This window comes from Oncorhynchus clarkii, chromosome 24 (genome assembly GCF_045791955.1).
Source record: "Oncorhynchus clarkii lewisi isolate Uvic-CL-2024 chromosome 24, UVic_Ocla_1.0, whole genome shotgun sequence".
Classification (NCBI taxonomy): Eukaryota; Metazoa; Chordata; class Actinopteri; order Salmoniformes; family Salmonidae; genus Oncorhynchus; species Oncorhynchus clarkii.
Window position 1 is genome coordinate 40,470,737 of NC_092170.1, and position 19,963 is coordinate 40,490,699.

The following is a 19,963-nucleotide window of genomic DNA, read 5'->3' on the forward strand; positions in this document are numbered from 1 at the left end:
TTGGAGTGGGTCTAGGGTGTCTGGGATAATGGTGTTGATGTGAGCCATGACCAGCCATACGAAGCGCTTCATGGCTACAGACCAGGGTGCTATGGTCGGTAGTTGTTTAGGCAGGTTACCTTAGTGTTCTTGGGCACAAGCACTATGGTGGTCTGCTTAATTCATGTTGGTATTACAGACTCGGACAGGGAGAGGTTGAAAATGTCAGTGAAGACACTTGCAGTTGGTCAGCGCATGCTCGCAGTGCACGTCCTGGTAATCCGTCTGGCCCTGCGGCCTTGAGAATGTTGACCTGTTTAAATGTCTTACTCACATCGGCTGCGGAGAGCGTGATCACACAGTCGTCCAGAACAGCTGGTGCTCTTATGCATGTTTCAGTGTTGCTTGCCTCGAAGCGAGCATATAAGTTATTAAGCTTGTCTGGTAGGTTTGTGTCACTGGGCAGCTCCCTGCTGGGCTTCCCTTTGTAGTCTGTAATGGATTGCAAGCCCTGACACATCCGACGAGCGTCAGAGCCGGTGTAGTACGATTAGATCTTAGTCTTGTATTGACGTTATGCCTTTTTGATGGTTCGTAGGAGGGCATAGAGGGATTTCTTATAAGCTTCCGAGTTAGAGTCCCACTCCCTGAAAGCAGCAGCTCTAGCTTTTAGCCCAGTGCTGATGTTGTCTGTAATCCATGGCTTCTGGTTGGGGTCACTGTGGGGACGAAGTCATCAAGGCACTTATTGATGAAGCCAATGACTGATGTGGTGTACTCCTCAATACCATCGGAGGAATCTCGAAACATATTCCAGTCAGTGCTGTCAAACAGTCCTGTAGCTTAGCATCTGCTTCATCTGACCAGTTTTTTTATTGATCTCGTCACTGGAGCTTCCTGCTTTAATTTTTGCTTTTAAGTAGGATAGAATTATGGTCAATTATGGTTCTAACAGTGGTCCGAGACAGGCTTTAGATTACGAGTGTTTTCAAGTGCAACGTTAATAACGTCTGTTTGTGTGTGTTTGTGTGATTGTGTGTGTGTGTGAGTGTGTACACAAACACACACACACTCTTATTGAGTCTTTCATCTCTCCACTTCTGTCTGTTTTGAGGGGCATATCATCTCTGGAAAGCTAATAAAAGAGCAGAAATATAAACCATCTGTCTCTCTCCCACAGCAGTAATATAAATCTACCAGCTTTCCGGCTTCAGCTCCTTATTTCCAGCTCCTTATGTTCAGCTCCTTATTTCCAGTTTCTTATTTCCAGCTCCTTATTTCCAGGTCCATATTTCCAGCTCCTTATTTTCAGCTCCTTATTTCCAGCTCCTTATTTCCAGGTCCATATTTTACTCCAGCTCCTTATTTTACTCCAGCTCCTTATTTCCAGCTCCTTATTTTCAGCTCCTTATTTTACTCCAGCTCCTTATTTCCAGCTCCTTATTTCCAGCTCCTTATTTTACTCCAGCTCCTATTTCCCCATCAGAGACCATGCAGTCTAAACGACGGTGCAGTGAAACACATCATTCCCTGAGATGATGACTTTTCAATGCAATTCAATTTTGTTAATACTTTTCAGTGTTGCTGGAAAGCAAATGCTCTTCACAAACAACAAGAAAAGAAAAGCTTAAGTTTAGAAGATTGAGAAACATTATTTTGGCTCGTCATTGGTACTGTTATAGTGGAGTATTGGATTGATTTGAATTTATGCTGTGGTTAATCTTTAAATTCAAATAAATTCTAGATGCATGAAAAAAAAATGACACATCGCCACTTGGCCCATCTCAATGCATCAATGATGTTCTGTGAATGTGTGCTGACCCCTTGACACATTCACACTCAGCCCTGCCAACACAACCGCCTGTTACAGAACCGTACCAATATACTCCCTCAGTGCCGCGAAAAAAAAAGAAAAAAAAATCTTCATTCACAACGTGTCTGATCATAATTTTGCTTAAAATACTAATTTTCCATCTACAGAAGGTTGGAAGGATGAACTCCTGTGGTGTTGTTGAGTTCAGTTAGTGTGTCGGTTGTGGCTGATGGTCGAGCAGTGCAGATCTATGATCAAAGCCATTGAATGGAGAGTGAGACGCAACCCACCAGTGAGACGCAACCCACCCACCTATCCTCTCTATCATGTTAGAACTATGGGCACTGACGTGGACTTCATCTCCTAACCCAGTGGGGGCTTTTCAAAACCTCTCCTCAGGGACACTCGGTCGTTCCATGCATTTTAACTATTCCTGAGCTACTGTACCACACCTGATTCAACTTGTCAACTAATTATCACGACCTTGATTAGTAATCAGGTGAGCTAGTCCAGGGATATTAGTAAGCAGGTGAGCCAGTCCAGGGATATTAGCAATCAGGTGAGCTAGTCCAGGGATATTAGTAATCAGGTGAGGTAGTTCAGGGATATTAGTAATCAGGTGAGCTAGTCCAGGGATATTAGTAATCAGGTGAGCTAGTCCAGGGATATTAGTAATCAGGTGAGCTAGTCCAGGGATATTAGTAATCAGGTGAGCTAGTCCAGGGATATTAGTAATCAGGTGAGCTAGTCCAGGGATATTAGTAACCAGGTGAGCTAGTCCAGGGATATTAGTAACCAGGTGAGCTAGTCCAGGGATATTAGTAATCAGGTGAGCTAGTCCAGGGATATTAGTAATCAGGTGAGCTAGTCCAGGGATATTAGTAATCAGGTGAGCTAGTTCAGGGATATTAGTAATCAGGTGAGCTAGTCCAGGGATATTAGTAATCAGGTGAGCTAGTCCAGGGATATTAGTAATCAGGTGAGCTAGTCCAGGGATATTAGTAATCAGGTGAGCCAGTCCAGGGATATTACTAATCAGGTGAGCTAGTCCAGGGATATTAGTAATCAGGTGAGCTAGTCCAGGGATATTAGTAATCAGGTGAGCTAGTCCAGGGATATTACTAATCAGGTGAGCCAGTTCAGGGATATTAGTAATCAGGTGAGCCAGTTCAGGGATATTAGTAATCAGGTGAGCTAGTTCAGGGATATTAGTAATCAGGTGAGCCAGTCCAGGGATATTAGTAATCAGGTGAGCCAGTTCAGGGATATTAGTAATCAGGTGAGCCAGTTCAGGGATATTAGTAATCAGGTGAGCTAGTCCAGGGATATTAGTATATTAGTAATCAGGTGAGCTAGTCCAGGAATATTAGTATATTAGTAATCAGGTGAGCTAGTCCAGGAATATTAGTAATCAGGTGAGCTAGTCCAGGGATATTAGTATATTAGTAATCAGGTGAGCTAGTCCAGGGATATTAGTAATCAGGTGAGCTAGTCCAGGGATATTAGTATATTAGTAATCAGGTGAGCTAGTCCAGGAATATTAGTATATTAGTAATCAGGTGAGCTAGTCCAGGAATATTAGTAATCAGGTGAGCCAGTTCAGGGATATTAGTAATCAGGTGAGCCAGTTCAGGGATATTAGTAATCAGGTGAGCCAGTTCAGGGATATTAGTAATCAGGTGAGCCAGTTCAGGGATATTAGTAATCAGGTGAGCCAGTTCAGGGATACAACAAAACTGTGAAACATCTGGGGGTCCCGAGGAGAGGTTTGAAAACCGTTGGCCTATCCCACACTGTCTGCTGTATATCACAAGTCTCCTTGGCCCTGAAGGTTGTCTCAGTGGACCTTCCACCATCTTCTTGGTCAACTCCTCCTCAAGGTCATAGTTCACCATCAGGTCATGGTTCACTCTGGTCACAACATCAACAATAAAATAAAAAGGGGAAGGGAACAGTTGTTTTCCTACTGTTAAGGAGTATTTTGGTCCTAGACTTGATGCTCCGATACCGCTGGCCAAAAAACAGTCTTTGACTGGAGTCTTTGACAATTTTTTGGGCCTTCCTCTGACACGCCTAGTATATACAGTATGGGGTCACTTAGAAATGTCCCTGTTTTTTAAAGAAAAAAAATAATAATTTTGTCCATTAAAATAACATCAAATTGATCAGAAATACAGTGTAGACATTGTTATTGTTATAAATGACTATTGTAGCTGGAACCTACTCCCTTCACAGACCAATGCAAACTGGCTCTAACCAGAATAGAAAGAGGAGTGGGAGGCCCCGGTGCACAACTGAGAACAAGTACATTAGAGTGTCTACTTTGAGAAACAGACTCCTCGCAAGTACTCAACTGGCAGCTTCATTAATGTTTTATCATACAATCGATAAACTTACACAAACGCTTGGATTGCTTTCGCTGTAAAACATAATTTCTAAATCTGACACGACAGGTGGATTAACAAAAGGCTAAGCTGTGTTTTGTTATATTACACTAGTGGGCTGTTCTGCTGCCTTCTCTGTGGGGGTGGCCAACTCTCTAGTGGGCTGTTCTGCTGGCTTCTCTGTGGGGGTGGCCAACTCTCTAGTGGGCTGTTCTGCTGGCTTCTCTGTGGGGGTGGCCAACTCTCTAGTGGGCTGTTCTGCTGGCTTCTCTGTGGGGGTGGCCAACTCTCTAGTGGGCTGTTCTGCTGGCTTCTCTGTGGGGGTGGCCAACTCTCTAGTGGGCTGTTCTGCTGGCTTCTCTGTGGGGGTGGCCAACTCTCTAGTGGGCTGTTCTGCTGGCTTCTCTGTGGGGGTGGCCAACTCTCTAGTGGGCTGTTCTGCTGGCTTCTCTGTGGGGGTGGCCAACTCTCTAGTGGGCTGTTCTGCTGGCTTCTCTGTGGGGGTGGCCAACTCTCTAGTGAGCTGTTCTGCTGGCTTCTCTGTGGGGGTGGCCAACTCTCTAGTGAGCTGTTCTGCTGGCTTCTCTGTGGGGGTGGCCAACTCTCTAGTGGGCTGTTCTGCTGGCTTCTCTGTGGGGGTGGCCAACTCTCTAGTGAGCTGTTCTGCTGGCTTCTCTGTGGGGGTGGCCAACTCTCTAGTGAGCTGTTCTGCTGGCTTCTCTGTGGGGGTGGCCAACTCTCTAGTGGGCTGTTCTGCTGGCTTCTCTGTGGGGGTGGCCAACTCTCTAGTGGGCTGTTCTGCTGGCTTCTCTGTGGGGGTGGCCAACTCTCTAGTGGGCTGTTCTGCTGCCTTCTTTGTGGGGGTGGCCAACTCTCTAGTGGGCTGTTCTGCTGGCTTCTCTGCGGGGGTGGCCAACTCTCTAGTGGGCTGTTCTGCTGCCTTCTCTGCGGGGGTGGCCAACTCTCTAGTGGGCTGTTCTGCTGCCTTCTCTGTGGGGGTGGCCAACTCTCTAGTGGGCTGTTCTGCTGGCTTCTCTGTGGGGGTGGCCAACTCTCTAGTGGGCTGTTCTGCTGGCTTCTCTGCGGGGGTGGCCAACTCTCTAGTGGGCTGTTCTGCTGGCTTCTCTGTGGGGGTGGCCAACTCTCTAGTGGGCTGTTCTGCTGCCTTCTTTGTGGGGGTGGCCAACTCTCTAGTGGGCTGTTCTGCTGGCTTCTCTGTGGGGGTGGCCAACTCTCTAGTGAGCTGTTCTGCTGGCTTCTCTGTGGGGGTGGCCAACTCTCTAGTGGGCTGTTCTGCTGGCTTCTCTGCGGGGGTGGCCAACTCTCTAGTGGGCTGTTCTGCTGCCTTCTCTGCGGGGGTGGCCAACTCTCTAGTGGGCTGTTCTGCTGCCTTCTCTGTGGGGGTGGCCAACTCTCTAGTGGGCTGTTCTGCTGGCTTCTCTGTGGGGGTGGCCAACTCTCTAGTGGGCTGTTCTGCTGGCTTCTCTGTGGGGGTGGCCAACTCTCTAGTGAGCTGTTCTGCTGGCTTCTCTGTGGGGGTGGCCAACTCTCTAGTGGGCTGTTCTGCTGGCTTCTCTGTGGGGGTGGCCAACTCTCTAGTGAGCTGTTCTGCTGGCTTCTCTGTGGGGGTGGCCAACTCTCTAGTGAGCTGTTCTGCTGGCTTCTCTGTGGGGGTGGCCAACTCTCTAGTGAGCTGTTCTGCTGGCTTCTCTGTGGGGGTGGCCAACTCTCTAGTGAGCTGTTCTGCTGGCTTCTCTGTGGGGGTGGCCAACTCTCTAGTGGGCTGTTCTGCTGGCTTCTCTGCGGGGGTGGCCAACTCTCTAGTGGGCTGTTCTGCTGCCTTCTCTGCGGGGGTGGCCAACTCTCTAGTGGGCTGTTCTGCTGCCTTCTCTGTGGGGGTGGCCAACTCTCTAGTGGGCTGTTCTGCTGGCTTCTCTGTGGGGGTGGCCAACTCTCTAGTGGGCTGTTCTGCTGGCTTCTCTGTGGGGGTGGCCACCTCTCTAGTGGGCTGTTCTGCTGGCTTCTCTGTGGGGGTGGCCAACTCTCTAGTGGGCTGTTCTGCTGGCTTCTCTGTGGGGGTGGCCAACTCTCTAGTGGGCTGTTCTGCTGGCTTCTCTGTGGGGGTGGCCAACTCTCTAGTGAGCTGTTCTGCTGGCTTCTCTGTGGGGGTGGCCAACTCTCTAGTGGGCTGTTCTGCTGGCTTCTCTGTGGGGGTGGCCAACTCTCTAGTGAGCTGTTCTGCTGGCTTCTCTGTGGGGGTGGCCAACTCTCTAGTGGGCTGTTCTGCTGGCTTCTCTGTGGGGGTGGCCAACTCTCTAGTGGGCTGTTCTGCTGGCTTCTCTGTGGGGGTGGCCAACTCTCTAGTGGGCTGTTCTGCTGGCTTCTTTGTGGGGGTGGCCAACTCTCTAGTGGGCTGTTCTGCTGGCTTCTTTGTGGGGGTGGCCAACTCTCTAGTGAGCTGTTCTGCTGGCTTCTCTGTGGGGGTGGCCAACTCTCTAGTGGGCTGTTCTGCTGGCTTCTTTGTGGGGGTGGCCAACTCTCTAGTGGGTTGTTCTCTGTCACACGCAATCCCCCTCAATCTCTCCTCCAGCAGTATGATCCTCTCCTCTAGTGCTCTGTTCTTCTCCTGCTCCTGCTCTTTCTCCTGTTGAAGTTGTGTCACCACTGTCCAGAGTGTAGATATGTCTCTCTCCACCTCCAGTTCTCTGGGTCTGGTTAAGGGGGTGTTGTTGTGCTGGACTGTTGTCTGGGTCTGTGCTGACTGGAGTGTAATCACCTGCTGTTCCAGCTCCACCTGCCTTACCTCCAGCTGGGTAAATGTATCCTTCATTTCAATGAGAGGGTAGTACTCTGTGCTGGGAGGTTGACTTTCTGCTGGGGGTGGCTCGTCTGTGGGGTTATGTAATGAAGAGGTCTGGTCTGACCCGCTCGGGGTTGGGGTATCTTTCTCAAGGGAGAGCTTCTCCTGCTGGGCAAATTTTTTGATTAGGTGAAAGTCCAGCTGAAACTGTTTGGGGTTACCCTGTACCTTTACTGTTCCAGACTTATAGAGATGTAGATTAGCTGACTCAGAGTCCTCGTTGTCAAGTATCCTGAGTTTCCACCCCTTGTTAATTTAACTTCTTGAGTGTAGGGGGCAGGATTTTCGTTTTTGGCTAACAAAAAAAAACATACCCATTTGAACCTGCCTATTTCTCAGGCCCAGAAACTAGAATATGCATATAATTGTCAGATTAGGATAGAAAACACTCTAAAGTTTCCAAACTGTCAAAATATTGTCTGAATATAACAGAACTGAAATTGCAGGTGAAAACCTGAGGAAAATTAAACCAGGAAGTGCTGTTTTTCCTGAAAGTTCTGTTCCATTGGATGCCTTGCCTCCATTTAAAGGGATATCAACCAGATTCCTTTTCCTATAGACATAGGACATAGTTAGACATAGTTTCAGGCTTTTATTTTGAAAAATGAGCGAGAAAGATATCGGGTCAGTGGAGAGCTTGGTGTTCGAGTTTTGCTTTGCTTGCAGCCATTGTCTCTCCCTCTCCAATTGAAAAAGCGACAGTCCCGGTTGATATATTATCGATTATATATTTTAAAAACAACCTGAGGATTGATTATAAAAAACGTTTGACATGTTTTTGTCTGCGATGTCGTGACTGCTCGAGCCTGTGGATTTCTGAACATTACGCGCCAAACAAATGGAGGTATTTTGGATATAAAAATAATCTTTATGGAACAAAAGGAACATTTCTGTAACTGGGAGTCTCGTGAGTGCAAACATCTGAAGATCATCAAAGGTAAGCGATTTAATCTATTGCTTTTCTGACTTTCATGACCAATCTACTTGGCTGCTAGTGTTTGTAATATTTTGTCTACTGAGAGAGATGTTCTTACATAAACGCTTGGTATCCTTTCGCCGAAAAGCTGTATTGAAATCTGACACGCCAGGTGGATTAACAAGCTAAACTGTGTTTTGCTATATAGCACTTGTGATTTCATGAAAATTCAATACTTTTTGTAATTTAATTTGGCGCGCTGCAATTCAGCGGGTGTTGATGAAAATGATCCCGCTAAAGGGATGCGTGTATCAAGAAGTTTTAACACCCCCCCTCTCGTAACAAAGGGGTAGTGTGCTAATATAGCACTGTGCCATGCCAGTGGATGGTTTGTGTGGAAGGTTGCTGATGTTCCCATTTTTGTGAAAGTCAGCAAAAAGTGTCTCTTGATTTTCCATAAGGAGCTTCATTTTGTAATCTTTTCTTGCCTTATCATTCTTTACATACACAGGGTACTGTATTTTAATTACCCCTGAACAGCAGGAGGCAGCTTCTAAGGCCTCTCCATTTGGTTGGAGTAGACAGTGTGACTCTCCTGCCATTGTTGGGCTAAAGGGCTTCGACAACTCTCACTTGACACGTCAGTGCTAATTGAAGCTGTATCAAGCTTGGCAGAATTATGTTAGAATTCATTATGTATAATTATAATCCTTATAAAGTAACGCTGTGTATTTTTCTTGGCTTTTGCTTCCTCTCTCCATACCTCTCGCTGTCTCTTACAAACAACTAGTTTGGTTTTTAACTAATTCAAAAAAGGTGCCATATTGAAAGTAACTGAGCTCTTCAGTACAGGCCATTCTACTGCCAATGTTTGTCTATGGAGATAGAATGGGAAGCAGACCATCAGGTGAGGTCATTTTATTATGCACGTATTCAATTCTCTGTATTTCACATGAAAAACAAAAACACTACACATGACAGTCGTGATATTTACAAGGATTTGTAAGGTGAATACTGAAGCAAAACAAATTAGTATCTCAGATAAGAGGTCTATATTATGTGTGCAAGTCATCAAGTCTGATTCATCCCATGATAAAGAACACGGAGCTTCGTTTCCCCCCCCAAAATATTTTTCTGTTACAGGAGGAGTGTCAGCTGGGGAACCGATAGGGAGACCTGCAGCTCTAAACTGCTACTTTCAACTGCAGCTCTGTTCAACCTCAATAACAGCTACATGCTCAGACTACAAAAATACCTCTAGCCTGACATGCTGTAGGGGGGGGGTTTCCTTAACCCCTTGTCCTTCCCCTTTTCCCTCGTGTTGGTCCTTCCATGTCACAGGGCAGGCAGTTTGAGACAGAAAGGTGGGAAGACAACAGGCTCAGTACACCTCACATGATCACTGAGCCAAACAGGCATTTAGGGGATGAGAAGAACTCGAGAAGACAATGTTCCTCCCTAGTAATCTGGACTGGTCCTCGACAAACAATATATCCATACCCACTCAATTCTAAAAGACTACACCAAACTACGATTCGTCCTCGTCTTTCTCCCTGTGACCGTAGGGACTCTGCTAATAGAACACTCGGGCTATTATAGTGAATTCAGCTGCAGAACCAGATGTCCAACGTGAAATGTACAACACTTGGCTTCATCAAACGTCTTGTATCTGGCATCAGTTGCGTCTTCCTCATTGGTTTCCTTGGTGATTGGAAAATCCAGGCTAACCAGTTTTTGACTGGCATCTGGTAGTGTTGTGGGGATGTAGTATCAGAGTGCAAAAACCCTTAGTAGGTGCCCTTTAGATTTACAAACAGACAGTGCTTTAGTTTGTTTAAAAAAAAAGAAGAACAAAAGATGAGTAAAAACAACCAAAGAGACAAAACGTAAAGTACAGTAGCACATAAGGGGTGCAGGGTTGCTATGGGAAACAGGAATGAACATTGAAACACCATAACTCATTTTTCTGTTTTCTACAAGTTATGCTGCAACCATCTGATTAAGTTCTCCGTCATCGTGCGTCCAATCAGGAAGTCGGTTGGCCACATGGTGAACATGAGGGCGCCGTGGAAACCTCCGGCGTAGTGTTCGTGAGTCACCTCGACTCCGGCGCGACGCAGGCGCGCGGCGTACATCACCCCGTCGTCCCGCAGCACGTCGTACTCACACGTCAGAACGTAGGCCTTCGGTAGCGAGCGTAGAACGGCATCCGGGACCAGCAGGGGCGAGGCCCGGGGGTCAGCGATGGAGCGCGATGGCCCGTCCGACCCCACCCCTCCCACCGACAACGCCACGATCGGAGCGCTGTAGTTATACTTGCCCCGGTAGGACTCTGGGAGGAAGGCACTCCAGTTGACGAATTTGAGCAGAGCAGAGGACTCTGGGCTGTTGTGAGTGTTGGTCATCATGGCCCTGAAGAAGGTCTTGTCGCTGGTGAAGTACTCGCTCCAGAAGCGCACCATTAGGGTACGGGGCAGGATAGGCATGTTCTGGTTCTGCTGGTAGGACGGGGTATTGAGGTCCAGAGCCTGCAGCACAGGGTAGAGCAGGGCCTGGACCTTCAGCTGCAACTGCTGTTCTGGATCCTGCTGCAGCTGGACACACACACACAGGACCATTAGAACTAGTGGTCTGTACTGTACTGCAGCCTTGGATGGTTCCTCCTAATCTCACCTATTTATAGATCAAAACAGTGGATAGATAATACTGCTTTTTTAACACACACAGCTAACCTGCTGGGACACGGCAGCAGCCAGGTTTCCCCCGGCGCTGTCCCCAGATACAGCGATGCGTCCTGGGTCTACAGAGTACTGGGCCAGGACCCCCCTCTGGAGGAAGTGCTTCACCGCCCGGTACACGTCCTCATAGGGGACGGGGAAATGGTGCTCGGGGGCCAGGCGGTACCTGGGAAGAAACAGGGGTTAGATAGAATTCAGGTCATCTCACCTGGGAAACACGTTTGTGTACCAGCTGAGGTACACTACCGGTCAAAAGTAGTGTAGAACACCTGCTCATTCAGGGGTTTATTTCTATTATTTTCTACATTGTAGAATAATAGTGAAGACATAAAAACTATGAAATAACACATATGGAATCATGTAGTAACCAAAAAAAGTGTTTAACAAATCAAAATATATTTCATATTTGAGATTCTTCAAAGTAGCCACCCTTTGCCTTGAAGACAGCTTTGCACACACTTGGCATTCTCTCAACCAGCTTCATGAGGTAGTCACCTGGAATGCATCTAAATTAACAGGTGTGCCATGTTGAAAGGGAAATTGGTAATTTATTTCCTTCTTAATGCGTTTGAGCCAATCAGTTGTGTTGTGACATGGTAAGGGTGGTATACAGAAGATGGTCTATTTGGTAAAAGACCAAGTCCATATTATGGCAAGAACAACTCAAATACGCAGAAAATGACAGTCCATCATTACTTTAAGACATGAAGGTCAGACAATTTGGAAAACTTCCAAGAACTTTTAAAGTTCCTTCAAGTGCAGTTGCAAAAGCCATCAAGCACTGTGATGAAACTGGCTCTCATGAGAACCGCCACAGGAAAGGAAGACCCATAGTTATCTCTGCTGCAGAGGATACATTCATTAGAGTTACCAGCCTCAGAAATTGCAGCCCAAATAAATGCTTCAGAGTTCAAGTAACAGATACATCTCAACATCAACTGTTCAGAGGAGACTGTGTGAATCAGGCCTTCATTGTCAAATTGCTGCAAAGAAACCACTACTGAAAAGACACCAATAAGAAGAGACTTGCTTGGGCCGAGAAACACGAGCAATGGACATTAGAACAACCTCCTCATCCTGTATAATCTATCTGCTGTGTAGGACCAAAGGCTAGCTGATACAAGAGCATTGCTTTTCATTAGATGGTGTGGAGATAAGACAAGTCATAATGATACTGTATAATAAAGTCATACTTCAGCCCATGAACACATGAAGCAGTTTAGAGAATAAAACATTTTAGCATTGGAATGTTGACAGGAATTTGGCTGGCAGACTGCACACACACTATCTCGCTCTCACCCTTAGTACTACTGTACACACCCACAGGAATTTAGCGGGAAGGAATCCAATATTGTGATTAAGGGAGAGCCAATTCACTCTCTCAACCAGCTGCTTATTACTATTACTGGTAACAAGACCGAGAGCGAGGGGAGCGGAGCGAGGGAGGGAGAGAGCGAGAGGGGAGAGAGCACGGGAAGCGGAGCGAGGGGGAGCGAGGGGACGGGGAGCGAGGGGGAGCGGAACGACGGGGAGCGGAACGACGGGGAGCGAGGGGGAGCGGAACGACGGGGAGCGAGGGGAGCGGAACGACGGGGAGCGAGGGGAGCGGAACGACGGGGAGCGAGGGGAGCGGAACGACGGGGAGCGAGGGGAGCGGAACGACGGGGAGCGGAACGACGGGGAGCGAGGGGAGCGGAACGACGGGGAGCGAGGGGAGCGGAACGACGGGGAGCGAGGGGAGCGGAACGACGGGGAGCGAGGGGAGCGGAACGACGGGGAGCGAGGGGAGCGGAACGACGGGGAGCGAGGGAGAGCGAGGGGAGAGGAGCGAGGGGAGCGGAGCGAGGGGAGCGGAGCGAGAGGGAGCGAGGGAAGCGAGGTGTACCAGCCCGAAGAGGGGCGCGAGCCCGAAGAGGGGCGCGAGCGAATCTGAGAGAGGAGAGCGAGACACAGCGGAGAGGGCATGAAAGAGAGAGAAGTAGAGAGATGGCGAAAGGTAGTGTGTGTATTTATGTCTTCCAAATCAAACGAGAGCTGCCTTTTCACAATTTTACCAAGTATAAACAAGCAGATGTTTATCGTGGGCCTATTTGAGCTTTCACAGCAGCCTGTTAGATAAGATGTATATCATAACACCGGCTGTATGTCAGATACACAGCAAAGATATACTCACTCTACAGACACGACCACAGAGTTAAGATCCATGACCATCTGCCTAGCCAGGAGGTCATATGGTCCCATTCCTGCACACAGAGAGGAGAGCAGAGAGCCATCAGAGACTAGATCTAATATCATATTATATCATCAGCTGCAACCGTACTCAATAGTATGTTGAGCATCTCATTCTCAATACTCTTGTAGTCCTGGAAAGTAACAAACACACAGCAGATTCCAGGCACAACATAACACTTGTCAAATGATTGCCTTTGGTTACCAGGGGGGGGGGGGGGTCACCACGGTCTCTGTGCTGAACAGCTTAAACATAATGTTCTTCAGGAGACATGGAGGGCGAACAGAGTGTAAATTAATTCTATAGTAAACTGTAGAATACCATACACTAGAGGTTGACCGGCATGGCCGATTAATTAGGGGCGATTTAAAGTTCATAACAATCGGTAAATCGGCATTTTTGGACACCGATTATGGCCGATTACATTGCATTCCATGAGTAGACTGCGTGGCAGGCTGACTACCTGTTACGCAGCAAGGAGCCAAGGTTAGTTGCTAGCTAGCAATAAACTTATCTTATAAAAAACAATCAATCTTCACATAATCACTAGTTAACTACACATGGTTGATTACAAGGTTAACTAGCTTGTCCTGCGTTGCATTAAATCAACCGCCTGTTAATTAACCGCCTGTTAATTGGAGTGGGCCAAAATTCACCCAACTTATTTTGGGAGCTTGTGGAAGGCTACCCAAAACATTTGACCCAAGTTAAACTATTTAAAAAGGCAATGCTACCAAATACTAATTGAGTGTATGTAAACTTCTGACCCACTGGGAATGTGATGAAAGAAATAAAAGCTGAAATAAATCATTCTACTATTATTCTGACATTTCATATTCCTAAAATAAAGTGGTGATACTAACTGATCTAAAACAGGGACTTTTTTACTAGGATTAAATGTCAGAAACTGTTAAATGTATTTGGCTAAGGTGTATGTAAACTTCTGAGTTTAACTGTATATGAAATACAGATGGTATAGAGAGAAATAGTCGACGCGTCATAATTCCTATAATAACTACAACCTAAAACTTCTTAACTGGGAATATTGAACCACCAGCTTTCATATGTTCTCATGTTCTGAGCAAGAAACTGAAACGTTAGCTTTCTTTAAATGGCACATATTACACTTTTAATTCCTTCTCCAACACTTTGTTTTTGCATTATTTAAACCAAATTGAAAGTTTCATTATTTATCCTAGACTAAACAGATTTTATTTCTGTATTATATTAAGTTAAAATAGTGTTCATTGTGCATTCAGTATTGTTGTAATTGTCATTATTATAAATATACAAAAATTAAATACAGTAGATTAATCCGCATTGACTTTTTTTTGGTCCTCCAATAATCCGTATCGTCGTTAAAATCATAATCGGTCGACCTCTACAACACACTGTTGTACACTACACACCACACAACACACTGGTGTACACTACACTACACACTGTTGTACACTACACACCACACAACACACTGGTGTACACTACACTACACACTGTTGTACACTACACACACCACACAACACACTGGTGTACACTACACTACACACTTTTACACTACACTACACACTGTTGTACACTACACACTGGTGTACACTACACACTGGTGTACACTACACTACACACTGTTGTACACTACACACTTTTACACTACACTACACACTGTTGTACACTACACACTTTTACACTACACAACACACTGTTGTACACTACACACTACACTGTTGTACACTACACACTGGTGTACACTACACACTGGTGTACACTACACTACACACTGGTGTACACTACACTCTACACTGGTGTACACTACACTACACACTGTTGTACACTACACTACACACTGGTGTACACTACACTACACACTGGTGTACACTACACTACACACTGGTGTACACTACACTACACACTGGTGTACACTACACTACACACTGTTGTATACTACACACTTTTACACTACACTACACACTGGTGTACACTACACACTTTTACACTACACTACACACTGGTGTACACTACACTACACACTGTTGTATACTACACACTTTTACACTACACTACACACTGGTGTACACTACACACTTTTACACTACACAACACACTGGTGTACACTACACTACACACTGGTGTACACTACACTACACACTGGTGTACACTACACTACACACTGGTGTACACTACACTCCACACTGGTGTACACTACACTCCACACTGGTGTACACTACACTCCACACTGGTGTACACTACACAACACACTGTTGTACACTACACAACACACTGTTGTATACTACACACTTTTACACTACACTACACACTGGTGTACACTACACACTTTTACACTACACTACACACTGGTGTACACTACACACTTTTACACTACACACTGGTGTACACTACACACTGGTGTACACTACACTACACACCGGTGTACACCACACTACACACTGTTGTATCGCTCAATCATGTCTCGTACTTACTATAGAATGTTGTAGTATACAGTAGAATACTATAGTAAATACTACAGTAATATCCGTAAAAACACTACTTTTTTTTACTATAGTGAAAACGACAGTATTTCATTGGCATATTCCCTGCCCATTCCCCTCCCCCATATCGCTAGGGGGCTTTGGTTCTTTCTTGGCTCGATTCCCAGTGCCGACATTCAGCCCACTGAACCTCTACGACATTACATTATGCTGGCTGGATTCCCAGTGCCGACATTCAGCCCACTGAACCTCTACGACATTACATTATGCTGGCTCGATTCCCAGTGCCGACATTCAGCCCACTGAACCTCTACGACATTACATTATGCTGGCTCGATTCCCAGTGCCGACATTCAGCCCACTGAACCTCTTACGACATTACATTATGCTGGCTCGATTCCCAGTGCCGACATTCAGCCCACTGAACCTCTACGACATTACATTATGCTGGCTGGATTCCCAGTGCCGACATTCAGCCCACTGAACCTCTACGACATTACATTATGCTGGCTGGATTCCCAGTGCCGACATTCAGCCCACTGAACCTCTACGACATTACATTATGCTGGCTGGATTCCCAGTGCCGACATTCAGCCCACTGAACCTCTACGACATTACATTATGCTGGCTCGATTCCCAGTGCCGACATTCAGCCCACTGAACCTCTACGACATTACATTATGCTGGCTGGATTCCCAGTGCCGACATACAGCCCACTGAACCTCTACGACATTACATTATGCTGGCTCGATTCCCAGTGCCGACATTCAGCCCACTGAACCTCTACGACATTACATTATGCTGGCTCGATTCCCAGTGCCGACATTCAGCCCACTGAACCTCTACGACATTACATTATGCTGGCTCGATTCCCAGTGCCGACATTCAGCACACTGAACCTCTACGACATTACATTATGCTGGCTGGATTCCCAGTGCCGACATTCAGCCCACTGAACCTCTACGACATTACATTATGCTGGCTCGATTCCCAGTGCCGACATTCAGCCCACTGAACCTCTACGACATTACATTATGCTGGCTCGATTCCCAGTGCCGACATTCAGCCCACTGAACCTCTACGACATTACATTATGCTGGCTGGATTCCAACATCCTTTTGCCATTCAATGCACCTTTCATTTCCTCCCTTGATCGACACAACCTGTGATCACAAATACACATGTATATCCGCTACTCACTGGCGCTGCCCAGGCACCATCCTCCTCCGTGCAGGTATATGACTGCTCTCCTCAGCTCAGTGTCGCCGCCCTGCAGTTTGGGCTGGTACACCACCACCTCCACCTCATCAAACAGCTCCTCCGTAACGTGCACACGTTGGTCTGACACGGGCACCACCCGCTCAGCAAACGTGATGAACATCATCACCCCCATGTAGTCCTTCAACCCCAGCAGCTCACTGAAGTCTGCCTGCAGAGAGAGATGAAGAGGCATGTTGGAGCAGAGAGGTAGAGAGAGATGAAAAGCAGAGAGATGTGGGAGAAGAGAGACGAGACCAGAAGGAGACCAGGGCAAGAGACCAGAAGGAGACCAGGGCAAGAGACCAGAAGGAGACCAGGGGAAGAGACCAGAAGGAGACCAGGGGAAGAGACCAGAAGGAGACCAGGGGAAGAGACCAGAAGGAGACCAGGGGAAGAGACCAGAAGGAGACCAGGGGAAGAGACCAGAAGGAGACCAGGGGAAGAGACCAGAAGGAGACCAGGGGAAGAGACCAGAAGGAGACCAGGGGAAGAGACCAGAAGGAGACCAGAAGGAGACCAGAAGGAGACCAGAAGGAGACCAGAAGGAGACCAGAAGGAGACCAGGGGAAGAGAATGAATAAAGGCATACAGAAGGGATGTTGTGAGGGAGAACAAAAAACATAGGGAGAGAGAAAGAGGGGGAGGAAGAGAAGGAAGAAGAGAGAAATATGGATAAAAAGATATGGATAAAGATAAATACATCTTAGTTTCAAATCTGAGGTAATCAGATGTTCATGAACTGCAATCAAACAAGAGGAACAAGTAGGGGAGTAAAGGGCTTTCCCCTGATTCGTGTGAGCTTCAGAGGGGATCTACAGTCAAGGCCCCAGCTGTCCACCAGAAGGCCCAAGCTGTCCACCAGAAGGCCCAAGCTGTCCACCAGAAGGCCCAAGCTGTCCACCAGAAGGCCCAAGCTGTCCACCAAAGGGGATCTACAGTCCTGTTGTTATTTAATGTCTTTGCATGCCATGCACCAGCTAAACATGTCAGTAAAGGCTCCTTCCTTGCTCTAGGACAGAGACAGGCATGACCGTGGATAATTCAATTGTAAAAATGTTATACAAATCGCTGACTGAATACCAGGAGAAGTTCACCCCTTGGCCCTCAATCAAAATGTATTTGTTTCACTCAACTGGAACAGAGTGAATTATTGTCTGTTTAATAACCGATTTATACTGTATGTTAATTTGCAGAGAATATTGCAGTTGATTATTCTGGACAACACTTTTATCTGGACCCGGTTCAATGGAGAATTTTTTTCTCCAAATAATAATAATAAGAAATCTAGTCAGGGGGGAATTCAGTCTAATTTAAACATTTCTCTCATATATATATATATATATATATATATATATATATATATATATATATATATATATATATATATATATATATATCATTTGAAATACATACTTTGAACAATGTCGAATTATATATTATCTATAATCGATAAACATCTCTGGTGTCATGCTGGGATATAAACAGTCGTCTCATCTGGTGCCTCCGTTCATAAAGCATCGATTTTCTTTATTAGGGTCTATAATTAGAACAGGTGAGCAGGACTACAATAGCTGGATTACCGTCTAATATAATCTGGTGCGACTGTCATTCTGCATGTCTGCATGTACCCAACAACCTCAGCGGAATCCATTTACTACGCTACTAACTAGGCTGTGTACCGTGTCAAAGGACTGGCCAAAAACAATTTCATTACAGTCAAACATCATAAAAAAACAGTATTGAGTTATATAAAAATGTATGAGTTTTACGCATGACTCCCACGCACATCGGAGAAGCGTAACTTTAAGTATGATTCACCTTTGATAGTAAAATCACAATATTAAAAACACAACAGAATAAACCAGCCTAATGTGTTCTGAATCAAAAACGAATGTAATAGGTCATCGTTAATCAACTCAAAGTATTTTTACCAGGTGGCTGAGACTTCTGAAGAAGCAGTCGGTCAACATGAGTTTCCATCTCTCCTCTATCTCGTCTGGAATGGGCTGGTAAACATAATAAGATGTGAACGCTCCTAAAGACAGGAGTAAAAATATGCCTTTCAACCGCATTTTACGAGTCCCCAGCTATTGATGGAAGAAAGCAGAAAGAAACTGTGTCAGTTTCGCTTATTAACAAGTCACTTCAATCCGAGCACAGCGTTATAGTGGATTCATTCTGGAACTGAGCCAGCCAGATATGAAAGCACGTGTTAAGAGTTATCTGATCTTTATAAGCGAGCATGACGTATGGAAGGCCAAGAGGTTCAAAACGTCTTACCCGGAACACGTCTTGTTATTATCATTTTTACACTTGCTTTTTTCAAGTATCAAATGTAATTTTCTGTACACGTGATTTTTTTTTCACCTGTTCAGTGTGTGTTTACAGGTGATTTGAACACTTGTTATGGTCATTTTTACACTCGTTCATTAAACCTGTTCAATGTGTGTTTACAGGTGATTAGAACGCTTGTTATGGTCATTTTTACACTCGTTCATTACACCTGTACAGCCTATTGGGTAAGGAATTGCGTTTTTGTAGTTGTTTTTGGATAATTGCCTAACATTTTATATTTGGTAGCTAACGTCGCATTTTGTGATTTTTTTTTTAAGCATTTATGTATTGAAAAAAAAGCTAAGTATTCATAATTCATAGAGGTATTTTTTATTATTTTAATTAGCTATCCATCATTTTTCCTTGTCTGAAGTTTCAAGCTAAATATCAAGGATATAAAAAAAAAAGTTATGACACTTTCCATCCACCAGAGGGGATTGTTTTGCGAAAAGTACCAACTTTTCCAAACCCCCATTTGTTTGATAAATAAATTGAATCAATAATAGTCACTATACTTTCCAAACCACAAAGGCTGAATTCAAATGTTTTCAAAAAGGGAATATATAAACTGTTATTGAGGCAGCGGAGGAAGGACCAGGGTTCACAACATTTCAGATAAATAAGCTTCTTCACTGCACCTGTACATAACCCATCTGTAAACAGCCCATCTATCTACCTCATCCCCATACAGTGTTTATTTATTTATCTTGCTCCTTTGCACCCCAGTATCTTTACTTGCACATTTACCATTCCAGTGTTAAATTGCTATATTGTAATTACTTCCACCACCATGGCCTATTTATTGCCTTAACTCCCTTCTACTGTATTATTGACTGTATGTTTGTTTTACTCCATGTGTAACTCTGTGTTGTTGTGTGTCGAATTGCTACGCTTTATCTTGGCCAGGTCGCAGTTGCAAATGAGAATTCGTTCTCAACTAGGCCACCTGGTTATATAAAGGTGAAA

At 45.6% G+C, this 19,963-nt stretch overlaps 1 protein-coding gene across 2 annotated transcripts; it reads right to left on the reverse strand.

The window, feature by feature from the left end:
- Positions 1-8,863: 8,863 nt before the first annotated feature.
- LOC139383056 (arylacetamide deacetylase-like) lies at positions 8,864-18,840 on the reverse strand. Of its 2 annotated transcripts, XM_071127359.1 has the most exons (6): positions 18,595-18,840; positions 16,604-16,832; positions 12,864-12,933; positions 10,685-10,856; positions 10,120-10,546; positions 8,871-9,751 (listed from the first exon to the last, which is right to left on the reverse strand). In XM_071127359.1, the coding sequence occupies exons 1-6, from the start codon at positions 18,733-18,735 to the stop codon at positions 9,723-9,725; spliced, it is 1,068 nt and encodes a 355-aa protein (XP_070983460.1). In that variant the 5' UTR covers positions 18,736-18,840; the 3' UTR covers positions 8,871-9,722. The 2 variants fall into 2 exon arrangements, with proteins under 2 accessions (XP_070983459.1, XP_070983460.1); XM_071127358.1 differs by having other exon boundaries at positions 8,864-10,546.
- Positions 18,841-19,963: the final 1,123 nt, after the last annotated feature.